General features: G+C 41.7%; 1 protein-coding gene and 1 long non-coding RNA gene across 6 annotated transcripts; both read right to left on the reverse strand.

Moving 5' to 3' along the window:
• Positions 1 to 273: 273 nt before the first annotated feature.
• LOC128126362 (uncharacterized) lies at positions 274 to 14,594 on the reverse strand. Of its 2 annotated transcripts, none has more exons than XR_008224190.1 (3): positions 12,230 to 14,594; positions 5,851 to 6,536; positions 274 to 454 (listed from the first exon to the last, which is right to left on the reverse strand). It is a non-coding gene; the product is annotated as an uncharacterized LOC128126362 (long non-coding RNA). The 2 variants fall into 2 exon arrangements; XR_008224191.1 differs by lacking the exon at positions 12,230 to 14,594 and adding an exon at positions 8,087 to 8,662.
• A 786-nt stretch (positions 14,595 to 15,380) lies between these two features.
• On the reverse strand, positions 15,381 to 18,645 carry LOC111909042 (NAD-dependent protein deacetylase SRT1). 4 transcript variants are annotated; one of them, XM_052764113.1, is made up of 13 exons: positions 18,389 to 18,645; positions 17,894 to 17,923; positions 17,705 to 17,797; positions 17,510 to 17,629; positions 17,202 to 17,414; positions 17,006 to 17,085; positions 16,835 to 16,913; positions 16,694 to 16,747; positions 16,507 to 16,603; positions 16,340 to 16,422; positions 16,195 to 16,262; positions 15,929 to 16,034; positions 15,381 to 15,842 (listed from the first exon to the last, which is right to left on the reverse strand). In XM_052764113.1, the coding sequence occupies exons 1-13, from the start codon at positions 18,485 to 18,487 to the stop codon at positions 15,507 to 15,509; spliced, it is 1,458 nt and encodes a 485-aa protein (XP_052620073.1). In that variant the 5' UTR covers positions 18,488 to 18,645; the 3' UTR covers positions 15,381 to 15,506. The 4 variants fall into 4 exon arrangements, with proteins under 4 accessions (XP_052620073.1, XP_023760604.1, XP_052620074.1 ...); XM_023904836.3 differs by having other exon boundaries at positions 17,205 to 17,414; positions 18,389 to 18,644; XM_052764114.1 differs by lacking the exon at positions 17,894 to 17,923.
• Between the last annotated feature and the right edge of the window lie 1,275 nt (positions 18,646 to 19,920).

Below are 19,920 nucleotides of genomic sequence, written 5' to 3' on the forward strand. Positions count from 1 at the left end.
TGCACGCACTCGGTTTAACGAAATCTACGAATTTCATTTAGATCACTAAGGCTAAATATCGCTCTAACGTAAATTTCACTTTTTACGTCATTCAGCGTTGCCGGTTTTGTCGTGAAACTTCGACAGGTCATAACTTCTTCGTTATAACTCGGATTTCGGCATTTTTTATATCTTCGAAATCCTTGTTTCGACCACTACATATTTATGCAAAGTGTAACGACCCAATTTTTCACGTCCAAAAATTTTGTTTGTAAAAACATTACTTGGAAATCATTAATAATTAAAACATTGTATAATTAAACCATTCACATCGAAAACCAAATTGAAATCCTCAACATTCAAACAACCAAAATATCAGAGTGTCAATCCCAAAATAAACTCATAACTGTGGAAACAAAAGTGTGTGTGATATGCTGCTAACGGGCCTGCTCCTTCCCCTTGGCTGAAGAGGTACCTGAAACAACAACTGAAAAACGTAAGCACAAAGCTTAGTGAGTTCCCCCACTGTACCACATACCATAATAATCACATAACATACATCTATTTTCAGGCATATCTGGGTGCCCGACCTACCCCTTCGGTCCTCTCGACCGGATATTGCCTAGCATACCTGGGTGTTGGCCTCCCCTTCGGTCCTCTCGACCACATACTGCCTAGCATATCTGGGTGCTGGCCTCCCCTTCGGTCCTCTCGACCGAGTACCAGAGACTACTTCTCCCCTCTACTACTACCACATAATACGTACCACAGTATAAGAATCTATCTGGCATGGCTGGGTATAACTACCCCTTCGGCCCTATCGACCGGATATCTTGGGGACTATCTCCCCTACTACCACTAACACATAGCATCACATCATACTAACACATAACCATGGAACAGGTAGTAGTAACCCTAGATGATTATCACGGAGGCAATCATCCACATACAATTCCTACTGGTGGGCCAGCATTGTGGTCGTAGACCCACCGCTACTGGAAGGTAACTCACCTCGAAGTAGTTGCTGATCTGGTCGAGAACTGACTGCCTACTGCTGCTCCGGAAATCCTCCGGCTGCAATTCCCACAACAAACTCAATCAATCACTGCTAACTGTCCATTGCGTAAAATGACCATTTTACCCCTGATCATGTCATAAGTCAAAGCCAGAGTCAACTTTCAGTTGACCCGACTCGCCGAGTTGGCTCTCCAACTCGCTGAGTCCCTATCCAATCGAATGTCCTGTATCCCATCCCTACTCATCGAGTTAGGCGTTGACCCGACGAGTTCTTCTTCTAAACTGAGGTTCAAGTCCTTCATCCTACTCGCCGAGTTGTATGAACAATTTGCCGAGTTCATCTTCATTCGAAGAACACTATGCGGAGACTCGCCGAGTTGTATGAACAACTCGTCGAGTTCATCTTCATCCGATGAACACTTATGCTGCGACTCGTCGAGTTGTATGAACAACTCGCCGAGTCTGTTCTTGATCTAAGGAGATTGCCTTGAACTCCCCGAGTCAGGGCATGGACTCGCCGGGTTCCTCCATGGATGAGTTTGGCTTCCAACTCACTAAGTCACACCCCGTGACTCACTACACACACTAGACACAACGAAAAGGGGACAACTCGGAGACTCGCGAGCAGACTCGTCGAGTCGTCGCCATGCAATCACTATATACGTGATTTTTCTCGATTCCAGTCCTTGACATTCACAGATCTGGGTTCCTAGAGCATGAATGACATGTAAAGTTTCCAACTTTACGTGTAGATACTCACCAATAAGGGATTTAGGGCTCAAAATGCCACAAAAGGGTAGATCTAGGGTGAACAAGCAACATAGGTCCATAAAGGCAACGGATCTGAGCTTCTGGGGCTCAATCATGCCTAGATCTAAAGGCCAATCAACTTATTACAAATTATATTGCACATACAAGCTTGGGGAAGGGCTCGAGAAAGACTTAATGGAGCAATAAGCATAAAAACAGAGGGAAAACGGGTTATACCTCAAAGAAATCACTGAGAGAACACTAAGATGCTTGGCTTCCTTCCCTTCCTCTTGATCTACTCCACTTCCTTCTCAAATCCTTCAAGAACACACAAAATGCTTCAACTCTCAAGGAAATAAGCTTTGGAACGAGGGTTGGGAGCTCTGAGGTGAATGGGGGCTGGCTTGGGGCGGACATGAGGTTTAAATACGGTGCAAACCCCTGAAACTTAGGGTTTCATCCAACAGCGGTGACTCGCCGAGTCCAGGATATGGACTCGCTGAGTCGCCAACTTAAACATGTCCCGGGTCCCGTATCTACTCGACGAGTCGGACCTATGACTCGCCGAGTCCAAGGCTAAGAAAAAGAGAATACTCAAATAAGATTTACGTACCAGGAACCAAGTGCTACAAATCTCCCCCACTTATTTTAGACTTCGTCCTCGAAGTCTGCTGCTCGATCCTGAAACAGCTCGGGGTAATGCTCCATCATCTCGTCCACCGGCTCCCAAGTCCATTCCGAACCCTTGCGGTGATGCCATTGCACCTTCACTAGCTCCACCTTCTTGTTCCTCAAATCCTTCGACTTACTGTCAGGGATTGCGACTGGGCGCTCAATGTAATTCAGGCTGTCATCAACCTGTATATCCTCTAACGGCACTACCACTGAATCGTCCACTAGGCACTTCCGTAGCTGAGAAACATGGAAGGTGTTGTGGATCTGGCTGAGCTCGGCTGGCAGATCCAGCCTATACGCCACCTTGCCCACCCGGGCTACAACCCTGAACGGTCCGATGAATCTCGGGCCCAACTTGCCCCGCTTCCTGAATCGAATGACGTCTTTCCAAGGCGACACCTTCAGGAGAACCATATCCCTGACTTGGAACTCCAAATCGGATCGACGCTTGTCGGCATAACTCTTCTGTCGACTCTGAGCAGTCTGAAGCCTGCTCCAAACCTGCTGGATCCTCTCAGTCGTCTTGAGCACCACTTCGGTGCTCCCCATGACTCTCTGGCCAACCTCTCCCCAGCATATCGGGGTCCTGCACCTCCGCCCGTATAACATCTCGAATGGAGGGCGGTCGATACTCGCGTGGTAGCTGTTGTTGTAGGAGAACTCGGCCAAGGGAAGATAGGTATCCCAGCTACCACCGAAGTCTAACACGCACGCCCACAACATATCCTCCAAGGTCTGGATGGTCCGCTCGCTCTGACCATCCGTATGCGGGTGAAAGGCGGTGCTAAAAAGCAAAGGAGTGCCCAACTCGTCATGAAATCTCTTCCAAAATCTGGAAGTAAAACGCACATCCCTGTCCGAGATAACTGATACTGGCACCCCGTGCCGCGCCATGATCTCCCTGATATAGATGTCGGCCAATTTCTCGGCCGATATGCTCTCATGAATCGGGATAAAGTGAGCACTCTTGGTCAATCGATCCACGATGACCCAAATCGAATCCACTCCACGCGCGGTCTCGGGAAGCTTCGTGATAAAATCCACCGTGATATCTTCCCATTTCCACAGTGGAATATCCAACGGCTGCATCTTGCCATGCGGTCTCTGATGTTCGGCCTTGACCTTCCTAGAGGTCAAGCACCGTTCAACGTACCATGCCACATCCCGCTTCATGCAGGGCCACCAATAATCTAGACGAAGATCCCTATACATCTTCGTTGCCCCGGGATAAATAGAGAAGCGGGGCTTGTGCGCCTCCTCCATCAAGATTTGGCGCACGCCACCGTGATACGGCACCCACACCCTACGGTGTAGTGTCAATAGCCCTCGGCTATCATAGTCGAAGGAGGAAACCTGACCCACCACACGCTCTCTCTTCCGATATTCCTCCTTGATAGCCTCCTGTTGAGCCTCCCGAATCCGCTCCAACAGGGGAGTCACTACGGTCATCCTCATGCACATATCCCTGGTTGGCGCCGCCTTGCGGCTAAGCGCATCGGCCACCACGTTGGCCTTCCCCGGGTGGTAAAGGATCTCGCAATCATAATCCTTCACCACGTCCAACCACCGACGCTGCCTCATGTTCAGATTCGGCTGATCCATGAGGTACCTCAAACTCTTGTGGTCCGTGTAAATGGTACATCGAACCCCGTAGAGGTAATGTCGCCAAACCTTGAGGGCAAAAACCACCGCCTCCAACTCCAAATCATGCGTCGGGTAGTTCGCCTCGTGAGGCTTGAGCTGCCTCGAAGCGTAGGCAATGACATGCCCCCTCTGCATCAGTACGGCGCCCAACCCTGAAATGGACGCGTCACAATAAACCACAAAATCCTCTACGCCCTCTGGCAGGGCTAAGATCGGCGCCTCGCACAGTCTCTGTCTCAGTGTCTCAAATGCAGCCTGTTGCTCGGGTCCCCACCGAAAGACCACGGCTTTCTTCGTCAGTCGCGTCAAGGGTACAACTATCTTGAAGAAATCTTGAATAAATCTCCGATAGCAGCCTGCTAATCCCAGGAAACTCCGAATCTCAAATGGAGACTTCGGAACCTCCCATCTCATCACGGCCTCGACCTTGGCCGGATCGACCAGAATCCCGTTCTGGTTGACGAGGTGTCCGAGAAATTGCACATCGCGCAACCAAAACTCACACTTGGAGAGCTTGGCATACAAGCTCTCCCTCCTCAGGGTCTCCAACACCTCTCTCAGATGCTCCTCATGCTCCTCCTGAGTCTTGGAATAAACCAAGATGTCATCGATAAAGACTATCACAGACCGATCTAGCATCGGTCTGCATACGCGGTTCATGAGGTCCATGAACGCGGCAGGAGCATTGGTGAGCCCAAACGACATCACCACGAACTCATAATGGCCATAGCGCGTCCGAAACGCGGTCTTCTGCGTATCCTCCTACCTGACCCTCATCTGATGGTATCCCGAACGTAAATCGATCTTGGAAAACCAAGACGCTCCCTGAAGCTGGTCAAAGAGATCATCAATCCTCGGGAGTGGGTAACGGTTCTTCACCGTTACCTTATTCAGCTCCCGATAGTCTATGCACATCCGGTGCGACCCATCCTTCTTCTTCACAAACAAGATCGGGGCTCCCCAGGGTGAACTACTCGGACGAATAAATACCTTGTCTAGCAGCTCCTGCAGCTGCGTAGACAACTCCTGCATCTCGGGAGGAGCCAACCGATACGGTGCCTTGGCTATCGGAGCCGCACCAGGAACGAGGTCAATCCTGAACTCCACCTGTGGCTCCGGAGGTATCCCAGGAAGCTCCTCTAGGAAAACATCTGCGAAATCTCACACCACCGGAACCTCGCTCACCGTCGCCTTACCCGCCTCCCGGGTATCCATCACATACGCGACATATCATGCGCATCCCTGCTGAAGGTAGCGTCTCGCCCTCGCTGCTGAACATACTGCGGGTCCGTACTGCGGCCTCTCGCCATGAATCACTAACTCTCCCCCGCCTGGGGTCCTGACCCGCACTAGCTGCTGCGCGCAATCTATCACCGCCCCATTAGGGCTCAACCAATCCATGCCTATAATCACCTTGTTCCCACGCAGCGGAATGGGAACCAGGTCTACTAAGTAGCGCTCCTCAAACAGACGCAATACGCAATCCCGAAACACCATCGATGCTCGCACCGATCAATCATCAGCAATCTCTACCTCCAAAGGGCAATCCAACATGCCCGAAGACTCAGTAAACTTCTTGCTAAGTGTAAGGGACACAAATGATCGGGATGCACCCGAGTCGAATAACACCTGAACTGGGATACCATTCACATGGAACGATCCTAAAACATATATATATATATATATATATATATATATATATATATATATATATATATATATATATACCGAGCACATATCAATATCATAACATCATAAAATAAAAATAGAGGGAAAGAATCATACCCGTCACCACATCGGGTGCGGCGCGTGCCTCCTCGGTAGTCAACTGAAATGCTCGGCTCCTCACCATCGGAGCCTCTGCCTTGCCCTGTCGGCCATCCGTGATCTGCAGGGTCGCTGGAGCTGGCGCCTTCACCGGCGCTGAAACTGTCAACTGGGGGCAATTGGCCTTCTTGTGGCCCCTCTGGTTGCAGTGGAAACACAGCAACTCCGATGTCTGAATAACCGTTGTCGGAGCAGTGCAATCCCTGCTAAAGTGCCAAGATTTGCCGCACTTGTAGCAGCCTGATGATCCCAACCTGCACGTCCCCTCGTTCTTTCTCAAAAGTCTTTTCTTAACTTTTAGAAAACATTTTCTTTTAGAAAATCTTTTAATCCCTCGATTTGAGTTCAGACACCCCCGAAGGTGTGTCCGAATCCCTCAAACCAGGGCTCTGATACCAACTTGTAACGACCCAATTTTTCACGTCCAAAAATTTTGTTTGTAAAAACATTACTTGGAAATCATTAATAATTAAAACATTGTATAATTAAACCATTTCACATCGAAAACCAAATTGAAATCCTCAACATTCAAACAACCAAAATATCAGAGTGTCAATCCCAGAATAAACTCATAACCGCGGAAACAAAAGTGTGTGTGATATGCTGCTATCGGGCCTGCTCCTTCCCATTGGCTGAAGAGGTACCTGAAACAACAACTGAAAAACGTAAGCACAAAGCTTAGTGGGTTCCCCCACTGTACCACATACTATAATAATCACATAACATACATCTATTGTCAGGCATATCTGGGTGCCCGACCTACCCCTTCGGTCCTCTCGACCGGATATTGCCTAGCATACCTGGGTGCTGGCCTCCCTTTCGGTCCTCTCGACCGGATACTGCCTAGCATATCTGGATGTTGGCCTCCCCTTCGGTCTTCTCGACCGGGTACCGGAGACTACTTTTCCCCTCTACTACTACCACATAATACGTACCACAGTATAAGAATCTATCTGGCATGGCTGGGTATAACTACCCCTTCGGCCCTATCGACCGGATATCTTGGGGACTATCTCCCCTACTACCACTAACACATAGCATCACATCATACTAACACATAACCATGGAACAGGTAGTAGTAACCCTAGATGATTATCACGGAGGCAATCATCCACATACAATTCCTATTGGTGGGTCGGCATTGTGGCCGTAGATCCACCGCTACTGGAAGGTAACTCACCTCAAAGTAGCTGCTGATCTGGTCGAGAACTGACTGCCTACTGCTGCTCCGGAAATCCTCCGGCTGCAATTCCTACAACAAACTCAATCAATCACTGCTAACTGTCCATAGGGTAAAATGACCATTTTACCCCTGATCATGTCATAAGTCAAAGCTAGAGTCAACTTTCAGTTGACCCGACTCGCCGAGTTGGCTCTCCAACTCGCCGAGTCCCTATCCAATCGAATGTCCTGTATCCCGTCCCTACTCGTCGAGTTAGGCGTTGACCCGACGAGTTCTTCTTCTAAACTGAGGTTTAAGTCCTTCATCCTACTCGCCGAGTTGTATGAACAACTCGCCGAGTTCATCTTCATTCGAAGAACACTATGCGGAGACTCGCCGAGTTGTATGAACAACTCGTCGAGTTCATCTTCATCCGATGAACACTTATGCTGCGACTCGTCGAGTTGTATGAACAACTCGCCGAGTCTGTTCTTGATCTAAGGAGATTGCCTTGAACTCGCCGAGTCAGGGCATGGACTCGCTGGGTTCCTCCATGGATGAGTTTGGCTTCCAACTCACTGAGTCACACCCCGTGACTCACTACACACACTCGACACAACGAAAAATGGACAACTCGGAGACTCGCGAGCAGACTCGCCGAGTCAGATGAACGACTCGCCGAGTCGTCGCCATGCAATCACTATATACGCGATTTTTCTCGATTCCAGTCCATGACATTCACAGATCTGGGTTCCTAGAGCATGAATGACACGTAAAGTTTCCAACTTTACGTGTAGATACTCACCAATGAGGGATTTAGGGCTCAAAATGCCTCAAAAGGGTAGATCTAGGGTGAACAAGCAACATGGGTCCATAAAGGCAACGGATCTGAGCTCCTGGGGCTCAATCATGCCTAGATCTAAAGGTCAATCAACTTATTACGAATTATATTGCACATACAAGCTTGGGGAAGGGCTCAAGAAAGACTTAATGGAGCAATAAGCATAAAAACAGAGGGAAAACGGGTTATACCTCAAAGAAATCACTAAGAAAACACTAAGATGCTTGGCTTCCTTCCCTTCCTCTTGATCTACTCCACTTCCTTCTCAAATCCTTCAAGAACACACAAAATGCTTCAAACTCTCAAGGAAATAAGCTTTGGAACGAGGGTTGGGAGCTCTGAGGTGAATGGGGGCTGGCTTGGGGCGGACATGAGGTTTAAATAGGGTGCAAACCCCTGAAACTTAGGGACAGCGGTGACTCGCCGAGTCCAGGATATGGACTCGCCGAGTCGCCAACTTAAACATGTCTCGGGTCCCGTATCTACTCGGCGAGTCGGACCTATGACTCGCCGAGTCCAAGGCTAAAAAAAAGAGAATGCTCAAATAAGATTTACGTACCAGGAACCAGGTGCTAGACAAAGATATCGGGCTTATCTCATACTTTAATTTTGATGCTTATTTTATTCTTAATTCATTAAATTATAATAATTAAGAAAATAAACACATAATTCACATAATACTCAAATATTTCATCATTAATACTCCAAAAAGAGTTACAAGGGTTAACCTAGACTATTACATCAATGATAATGCCTAGCCTGGAAACACGGGCGTTACAAAGTTATATATACTTGGAGTAAATAAACAATCAATTGTGCGCATCTGCCCTCAACTCACAACCCAACGGGGTACAGTAAGTAAGGCGGATAGCACACATTCCATTGGTTGTTAGATCGTTGTCATATATAACCTTGGTGTATTCACTTGTTACTCATGGAGTTATTTGTAATGGTTCCTTTATATCTAATGGAGAGTTCCTTTTAAGAAAACCTATATTTCTTATAGTAAAATATTGACTATGGTGATTACTTTTATAATAGCTTTGTGTATACTGCTATATATAATTTGATATCGGGTAGATAGTAGATTAGGTGACCTCGGTGTAAGCCTACATCCAACGGGAACAGGACGTACAACGAAGAGCACACATCCTACTAGCTGTCGAATACTAGTTTTTTATAAACATGGTGTATAAACTAAGGTGTTATAGAGTTAACTCACTTAAAGTCTTTAAAACTGTACTGGCTTAATAAAATGGATTAAGCCCTTAACTGGGAAATCGCTAGTTTTGTATACCAAAAGTACTGACTTTGAAACGAAAGTTTTGTACTAGAAAAATTGTGCATTGACCATGTGTCCTATAACCTGATCCATACCTGGTACCCTTATGATGACTTAAGGTATACTAAGCATAAATATATATAGATTCGGGTAGATAATAGATTGGGTGACCTCGGTGTAAACCCACATCCAACGGGAACAGGACGTACAGCGAAGAACACACATCCTATTAGTTGTCGGAATCTACTTAGCATATATGTATCCTATAGTGTATACATTAAGCAATCCTAAAGTTAGCATCATGGTCCTAACTTTTATAAGTAGCCTTCTACCAAGACTCGACTATTTTGAAAGTAGCCTTCTACCAAGACTCTACTGTTTTGAAAGTAGCCTTCTACCAAGACTCGACTGTTCATTTTTCATACGTAAAGTATATTCTCCCTAGTTTATAACCATATCGAAGAGAAATAGATTAACCTTCAAGTGTTACCAACACTTTATGAAAGTAATGGAAGAAGTGAGTACCCTGATGTCGTTTATAATGACATGCGGAGGTACTATTAACCTAAAAACATATTTATTTTATTACGGTCATAATGTGAAAGCTAGAACCCCTACTAAACGCTCTCATGAAAAGAGATTGAGGGAACCTACCGCGACCCGAGCAAATCCATGCAAGCCGTGTAATTCACATTAAAGTTATATGATCATGTATCCCCAATATAACTATCACTAATGCGTTAGCGATTCATTGGTATAATTAGATCCTGTCTGCGTGTTGTCATGCTATAGCAAATTAACTTGTTTGTTATGTTCTGTTCTGGTGTTGTTTGATTCTCTTCTCTGTTTGTTCTGTTCTGGTATTATTTCTTTGTGATCTTCATTGTACTAGAAGTAATGAATAGTATTCTCCTAAACTATACCTATAATATTTTACTAATGTTCTAACTGTACTGATGATGAAAAGACTCATTTTTCTACCAAGTTATGCTTATACTTTAAAAACGAAGTTTTGTACAACTATAAAGTAACACAACCTTTAAAAGAGTTTTGAAATGTAAAGACGACTTATAAATGACATAAGTAACATTTTGAAGAATGTTTAACAACAAATAATTACACAATTATCATGGTGTTCAACCTGTATTCCCCCCTTAAAACAGTTTAAAATAGTTAATGATTCATTACGGGGTATGAACTCACCTGATGTGGGTGATTCAAACGGGTATGCGCGTACAGATGAGAAGTTCCACGAATGAAGTTCCGAGACACAATAAGTCCTAAATGATATTTAAGGACACATAATGACATGAATATAGTGTTTATAAACAACTATATGAAAGATAACACCTTCCGGGACTAGGAAACACATTGACCAAGTGTTGGAATCACATGTGATTCAACATAGGAAGGTATAAGGCACACATATGAATTTACTACCATGAGTTCACGGCCCAAGGGAGTTTACGGCCGTAAACTCATGGCTATACATGTGGGAATGCAAGTATGAAAGCTAGGGAATGATTTAGGGACATTAGCTCTAGCCTGGGATGAGAAAGACCACCTTCTTTGGAGTTTTTGAGGAGTTCACGGCCCAAATGAGTTTACTACCGTAAACTCATGGCCAATTATACTTATGAGGGTCCTAAAGGTCATAAAGAAGCATTCTAAATTCATGCCTAAGCCTTAGGAAGTGTTTGTGGCATCAAAACACTCTTATCTTGAGTTTACAACCCATGGGCCATTTGGTCATAAGCTTGCGGCCGTAAACACCTATGGGTGTTGTTATTTTGGTTGTTTTGGGTCCTAGACGCATCATGGTAAAGTGTTATGCTTGTCTCTTGGCTTGTGGAAGGCATTTAGGGCATTTTGGCACCCTAAAATGGAGTTCACGGCCCAAGAACTTCCTTGGCCGTGAACTCACTTCTTGCCTTGTTTCTTAATGTTTTGGGGGTCTAAAACAAGTAATGGTAGTCTCTAGGTTTAGTCCAAGGCTTGGAGGGACATTGGGCACACTTTGGCCCTTATAAAGGAGTTTACTCCCCAAGGTGTTCTTGGGCGGTAAACTCACAGATCTTAGTGTTTTCCTATGATTTCTAGTGTATTAAGCATATATGAAGCTTTAAAACAACACTAGATAGAAGTACTCACTTTCCGGAATGAAAGTCCGAAGATCCTTGAGAGAGAATTCGGCTTTTCTCTAGTTGGAATTGGAAATAATGAATAAATATGGTTCAGAATCCTATATATAGTCCTGGGATTTTTGGCAGAAAATATTTTTATTCATCCACTGAACTCTAATATCATAGATTTTTGGAATAACAGTGTTACACAAAACCCTAGTGCATCCACTCTCCTGATATCTCCTTAAGTGTAAATCCTGAAATACTCAAAGTTATACCCAAAAGTCTGGAAATTCTCTGTAACTGTTCTAATCTTCTACTGACTTGATATGGTTTGTACAGAATGGAAATTTCGAGTTGTTACATCCACCGTATGTTGTACGTGTGTGTGTTGACGTGTTGTTGAGGAGAAGAACACTTGCATCTTCATGCCCTCTTTAAGTTCATATTGGTTATGAACTTAAAGCTTAAGGGTTTAAGAGTTTTGGACTAGCATCTACATCAAGTTGAGTCATTGTTGGTGTCTCAAAGGTTCCACATTCTTCATCAACTTCCAAGCCTCCCAAGAGGACCCAAAGAACTACAAAGGTTGTTATTTCTTCATCCTTCTATGGTTGATGTTTTAATCTTTCTATAACTTGCAAGAAGATCATTGGTGAATATAAAATGTTTATATTATTTCAAAAAATTAAAGTTTTCTGTTGCCATATTTTTCTACTTTATGAAACTATTTTTGAACTAAACCCAACATGAGAGTGACCAAGCTCTCAATTTTATAACTTATCAATCCTAAAAATGTCTAGAAATGACATTCCAATGGTCAAGAGTAGCTCTTACTCATAAACACCATGGTTATGGGGACCAAAGCATGAAAACCTAAAACTAAGTTAGATCTATCATAAAAACTCATCAAGATGGAGACTTTATACCTCTTAGAGATGGATGAGGGGAAGGAACTTCTGGATCCAAAGTTGATTCAAGCTTCTAAGCAACTCCACCACCTTTTTCTTTCTTTAAAAAGCACACAAATACACTCTTAAGCTCACAAATACACCAAAATGGGACTAGGGTTTCAAAGGGAACGTTTGGGGGAATGGAGGTTGATAATGGAAGGGCTTCAAGAGAGTTAGAGCCCTTGAATAGGGCTCAAAACCCTAAAATTAGGGTTTAGGCTCTGATCAAGTATTTGTTGCGTACTCAGATCTACACCCTGCGTAGATCATTAAAACCCCGTCTCCAATATACCCTCTTATGGAGCGCGTAGAAGGCTATCTACGCCCTACGTAGATCAAAATCCAACATTAAGACTTAAATATAAAGAAAGGAATTTACCTGCAAGGATCGGGTGTTACATTATGTGAGGGGTTGAGCTATTTTACCATAGGACTTGATAAACTTAGAGTAATAACCAGTAATTCCTAGAAACCTGCAAACATTTTTACATTGGGAGGAGTCGGTCAGTCGATAATTGAATGGATTTTGGATGGATCCATTGATACTCATCGCTACTTATTATGTATCCCATATATTCAACTGTGTTGATTCCAAAAACAATGTTTCTTCATGTTGATGACAAGGGCATGTTGTTGAAGTAATAAAAGAGTAGAGTTGAGTAAGTTCAAATGGTGAGCCCATTCAGGACTATAAATTAGAATTTCATCAAAAAAGATAAGGATGCCCTTGCGAAGTAAAGGTCATAATATATCGTTCATAAGGGCTTGGAAGGTAGTCGGAGCATTTGTTAAGCCAAACTGCATAACAAGAAACGCATAGTGGCCATCATGAGTGTGAAATGGTGTTTTCTCGACATCAGATTTGCGGACTCGAACTTGGTAAAAACCCAAATTCAATTCGATTTTAGAGAAGAACATGGACCCTTGAAGTTCATCAAGTAGTTCTTCTACAATGGGGATGGTGTATTTGTCTGGAGTTGAAACACAGACCCTGACAGCAACGATCCTCCCATTATGTTTTAGTGAGGTGGCGAGTGTTGGTGGGAACGATTTGGGTGTCGATGTTATGGGAGAAAGGTGATTACGGTGTGATGTGGACGAAAGGATAGATGAGCTAATGGGTTTTGAGTTTAGTAGATTGGGTTAAGATTAAGCCTTGTCATTAAGTAATAGGTTCCGCCAATTAGTTATAGAGTGGGAATATGTAGTGGATCCGGGTGGACATTTTCTCCGAGAGTTGGACTGATCGATTTGTGAGGCGGTGGCTAGGCACACATGACGAGAAAATCCATCGCCTGATCAAATGTATCAGGATTCAATGTTCATACCCAGTTTCGGATGTCATTATGTAGGCCAGGCAAGAACATTCTGATTGTCTGCTCCTCCGATTGCAGATAGTGAGTTGATTGCTTCATGGGGATTATGGAACTTAGTACCACTAAATCTAGTCATCAATTTGGATCAAAATTGTGACCAATCGATGTGTGGGTGTTTGATCAATAAGATGGTGAACCAATTTAGGGCTACACCATCCATACACATCTGAGCCGATTTGAGTTTTTGTGCAGGAGTGAGGTTTACTTGAAAGTAAAGGTCAGCCTTTGTGAGCCACCCATGGGGGTCGGTACCGTTAGGGGTAATTTCACCTTTGATATGGAGAAAATTGAAAGATCCAAGGGATTTGTGCAAAAGAACTGATGGAGGACGGAGGATGACGGGTGAATGAAGGGGGTGAAGAATACTAGAAGCTGGTGTAAGAGAGACGGTGTCGGTATCAATTTGGGGATGTTTCTTTGGATTTCGATTGTGAGAAAGCATCTTCTCCATGGTATTGGGCGGTTCGGTTACCATGTCTTTAATAGAATGAACCACGGTGGAGCTCGTAAGTTAGTTGTTCCAACCTCCCATCATGGGTCAGGTGGTTCTGGTTGCACCATTGTATGCAAGTAGGGCAATGGAACCAAATGATATAAATAATGATTGTCAATTTCTTAATGAATGTTCAAAGATAATAGATGAGAACCAACAATGATGTCTCACTGCCCAAGCCTCAAGGCCATTCCAAGGATCTTTCTGAAAAATAAAAACATGTCATATCCTATCATACTCTCCACTAAATAAGAATATTCTAACAAACTTATTTCCACTATTTTCCTACACGTGGCTTGGGCCTCTTCTCATAAACTTTCCAAATGTGGGGCTTGTTGGGCTGACCCAAATGCGGGGTGCTATCTACAGTCTTATTTGAATCAGCATTGGAATATATAAAATCATTAAACCGAAAACTGCAACATTTTAAACCACTTTAATACCGAGAAAAAAAAAACAGATTTAATATTGGACTTGACAGAAATTCTTTTGGGAAAGATAATAAATAGACTTCAACATATATATATATATATATATATATATATATATATATATATATATATATATATATATATATATATATATAGGGCTGACAATTCTCGACACGACCCGCGACACGAAATAAACAGGTTTGGGTTGAATTTTTCAACCCACCAACCCGCTAACCCGCCAACCCGTTTATTAAACGGGTCATATATGGGTTTCTCAAAAAATAAACGGGTTGACCCGCCAACCCGTTTATATTGTTAATAAAAAAATTATTTTATTTTTAAATGTATTTATATATCAAGTATTAATATTTAATAAGTATTACATAAGATATACCATTTATTCATAGACCATTTGAATGTTTCGACATTATGACTCGTGGTGGATGGTCTAATGTCATAAGTCGTAACCTATAAAGCTAAGTTTGTAACATGTTTCTATGAATGTTTTTAGTTTTCATTTGGATGTTTAAGAATTAAATATCTAAAATTCGGACCCATGAACCCAAATCTGACCCACGAACCCGCCAACTTGTGAACCCATATAAATAAATGGGTTGGTGGGTCATATATGGGTTTATGTTCCAAACCCGCCAACACATGACCTGTATATTTAAATGGGTCGTGTTTGGGTTGGAATATTTTGACCCGCCAACACGCGACACGCCAACCCGAACACGACACGATTGTCAGGCCTATATATATATATATATATATATATATATATATATATATATATATATATAGAGAGAGAGAGAGAGAGAGAGAGAGAGACAAATGGGACCCAGTCTATCTAACCAATATGGGACACTAACAGATTTCTACTCCTAGGAAAAACCAAAAGCCAACCCAAGTATATGTATGTACAGTTGTAGACTGTGAAGACAAAGAAGCATCTACTCCATATCTAGTTTTACAGTTTGATGCCTAATTAGGCCTTTGAGATGCTTACGAGGTGTCCCGTTTTCATTCTTGCCTTGTATTCTTCTTTTCAAGGGGGGAGCATAAGCATTGGTGGTTAACGAACCAGCTCCAGCAGTTTTCACCATCTTCTCATCATACCACCTGATGTTGGTGACAATGGCACGAACTGTCATTTCAGTCTTTGGGCCCATCATAATCACGCTTCTCTCTATAACCGAATTCTGCCCACAATACGATCCTTTTACAGCTTTACTTTTTAGCTTCCGCAGCACATGATCTTTATCACGCTTCATACTATCCGCTGATGCCTGCAGCAGCACCAACACACAGAACAGAAGGGTATTTTAGTCATTTCATACAAAAGTTGAAATGAAAAAACTTGAAGATAACATACGTGAAAATCAATAGGGATTTTTATTCGGGTGTATGCGCATCCACAGCCCTCGCTCAAGTTAACTTTCAAGATAACATCAAATGGTTCCGCTGTCAGAACGGTTCTCCTGAATTACAAAATGTAAACATGAATGAATATGTTAATTGGTATTATTATTATTATTATTATTATTATTATTACAGTATGTTGCAATACACACACACACACACACACACACACAAAAAAAAAAAAAAAAAAAAAAAAAAAAAAAAAAAACCTTCTTTTACCTTTTTAAATTGAAAGGGTGCTTATCTAGAACAGCCTCTTTCATGGTATGGTTGCCTAAAAACGAGACCTAAAATGCAATTCCAATTCCATGTACATTATTAATAAAATTAAAACCTATGAATATCATTTCTAAAACTGACTCACCTCCACAGACTTGATGAATGGGAGCACAGCCCTCTTATCATGTACACTTGCTAGTCGCAGTGTCCAATTTACATATCGCTCATCTGTAGAACAAAGTAATCATGAATTTTACACGTAAATAATGTTGACTCTTTTCATGAAAATATATATACATATGTGGAAATAACCTGAACTCAATGCCTGAGTAAAAATGGTCTGGAGAAGATCTACTCTGACAAAAGGGCGGATCCGTAAATTGAGAAGCTCCATGATTCCACCAATCACCTGTGTGGATTCATATTCATGACTCATGAGTAAAAAAAAGTGTCACAAATGTATAGAAATGAAGCTTCTGTGATTTTGTTATATAAGAACCTTGTCTACAAATCCATGGATGACCAGACTTGCTTTCTTGTCTTTTGGAGTTTTCTGTAGGGTTTGAGAAAAACAAAGGAAAATGGAAAATGAGAAAAAGAATATGAAAATAAGGAGCATGAAAATGGGATGAAGGAATACCTGGAGATTGACTATAACAACCTTTCCACCACCACGGAGACACTTGAGAGGCAAATTGCACGCAGGAGTGATCTGTAAACTGCATAGAGTAGGAGGAGGAGGAATTTACCAATATACCCATGCTCCAACAACATAAAGCAGGAAACAACACATCTGAGACTGATTGATTACCTTGTTCCCAAACATAATACAACATCAGCCTTTTCACAGTGTGCCTCTGCTGGATTCATCTCTTCAAAGGGCAACGCGTCCTGCAAGAAAACACACAGCACTCATTAGGATGAGATATGAGGTATTTGGTAATCACTTCAGAAAACACCAAATCACCAAAAAAAAAAATAATAATAAATAAATAAATAAATAATACCACCTCCCAATCAAGAACTGTGTCCTTAAGCTTAACATCACAATCTGCATTGGAGCACCTTCTTGATGTCTCCTTCAGTCCCACAGATTCAACCTCAAAGTCTCGAAAGTACTCCATACCACAGCAACTGCATCTTTCCATGAAAGAATTCCCATGCAATTCTGACAGCTTTTCCCTTGGTATTCCAGATCGAAGATGGAGCCCATCAATGTTCTGTGATTAGGAATAATTAAAGTTGGTTTGCTTGATAACATACTTTCTTTGTTTATCAAATCAAATTAGATTGTATCTGGAGAAGAAGCTTATACTTGACTAATGACAAATTTAAGGATGCCAGCTCTCTCCAATTCAACCAAAGCCATATGAGTCATGCTTGGCATTGCACGATGAAATGGGAGTGATGCTTCAGGCAATGCATTGCCTCCCCTCTGCATTTCAAAATTATGAATCCAGTTATGCAAAGTATAACATTACATTAAGGGAGAATGTTTGACAATGTATACCTGAAGTGTCCAAATCCCTGTGGGGCCCCGAAAATCAGGTATACCACAAGAAGTTGATATCCCAGCTCCAGTAAACACAACTAAATGCTTACTCTGAAAAAGAAGATGAAGATGGAGTAAAACTTTAGTTCAGAGAGACTGAAAGGATGCTTATACACCATGAATGAGGCATATATCATGAGACCAAACCTTACGAATCATCATGGTAAGCCGCTCAATCTGCCAATACAATAAACCACAGATGTGAATGTCAATGTGATTTGGTAAGCCCTAACAAGATAGCTTTTTAGGGCCCTAATTTTCGAAATTGTTATATGAAATGATTAAACGTATAGGAAGCATAAACAACTATGATCCCTAAACTATTCCGTTCCGATGAAACTAGATCATGGGAACATCAATGCATAACTCATTAGAGATAAATTTTAGTAACCCTAAGCCAGATCTCTACAAACAGTCAATTTGAATTCGAACTTCAGTGCACACCGATTTTTTTTCTTCATCTTCAACTATTAACATCACACAGAAGTTCAAGCACAAAACGTAAGCAACTCTCTTGAGCACATCAATCAATTAAGATCATCAGACTAGCAACTAAAATAAGCATTAAGCAACAACATGAATACGTTATAAGGGGTGTATGTGTATACCCAGTAGGCCATAACTAAGGGAAACTGATCAAACCTTCTCCTGTAGGATGCGAGGTGGATCAAAAATTTCGGTCATTCCGACATTGCCAACATCCTCTATGTAAGAAAGCTTCTCTGCATAGCCCAGAGACATGGCGTCTTTTTGCTCTGAGTTAGATCGAACTTCAAAAGGGGCGGATCAATGGAGTAAAAAGGAAGACGAGCAGGCAGGCTACTCCCTGTACTTCACTTTGTAATGGGCTCTATGCAACAATACAGGAGAACCCCAATGGTAACGCACGGAACGTATAGTTTACTGTATGTTTCCGTTTTACATAGCTTAAAAAGTTGCATATGCAAACAAAACAATGACCGAAAGTATTATGAATTTTTGGACTAATATTATAAAAGTCATTTTTAACACGTAATTGAAAAAAGTTTTAACATTTTTTTTATTATTATTATAGTTATAACTTTCTCGTAGAATTATCACTCTAGCCTATTTAACGAGTTTCATGGTTAATTTGACTAATTTTTTTTGCAAAATCAGTCCTAAAAGTTCAAATTTGGTCCCTGAGGTTTGCAAAAAATTACACCATATGATTTTTTAACTTTATTTTTTGTTTTTTGTATATTTATTTATTTTCAGTTTTTTTAATAAATATATATAAAAAATAAAATAAATAAATTATATAAAAAAGAAAATAAAAAAATGTATATATATTTATAAAAAAACGAAAATAAATAAAGTATATAAAAAAACGAAAAATAAAGTTAAAAAATCATGTGATGTGATTTTTTGCAAACCTCAGGGACCAAATTTAAACTTTTTAGGATTGATTTTGCAAAAAAATTAACCAAGTTAACCATGAATCTCGTTAGGTGGGCTAGAGTGATAATTCTGCAAGAAAGTTGTGGCTATAGCAATAATAAAAAATATATATTAGGGTTTTTTCCAATTACGCGTTAAAACTTCAAGGCTTTTATAATATTAGTCCTTTTTAATTTTGTTCAAATTTAATTACTGGATTTTTTTTTTTTTTTTTGTAATGACTCAAAAACAATATTAAAATTTTCATTTAAAAACTATTACTTTCATTCATTGATTGTACCAAAAACCATCAATCATTACAGTTTTCCAAAACATCATAGTACAAATATATCAAGTGCAGAAATCATGTGGGGAGGATGATGTCCTATCACGTTGGGTCCTTCCCTTTTAAACTGGAAGTACCTGAAACTATAAACATAAAACTTAGTGAGTTTTCCAAAATACCACATACATCATACATATAATATAACAGTACGTGGTTGTGTCAAGTCCGTATCATCCCAAAATAACAGCAAGTAACTGTGTCGGGTCTGAATCAACCCCTTATTTCGTATCAACCCCGAGTCCATAATGACTCCGAGCCCAGACTAGCTCAAAATATAAATCATACAATCACATCCTACAACAACATATAATTTTACTCGTACAATACAGTGGGTCCGCCTTGGTGCCTTCGGCCCACTTAATGTGGTAAGAAGACTCACCTCACAGACAGTCGTAAAATTGAAATGACACGCTGCTCTGAAACCCGCGCT

The sequence above is a fragment of the Lactuca sativa genome, chromosome 5 (genome assembly GCF_002870075.4).
Source record: "Lactuca sativa cultivar Salinas chromosome 5, Lsat_Salinas_v11, whole genome shotgun sequence".
NCBI classification, from domain to species: Eukaryota; Viridiplantae; Streptophyta; class Magnoliopsida; order Asterales; family Asteraceae; genus Lactuca; species Lactuca sativa.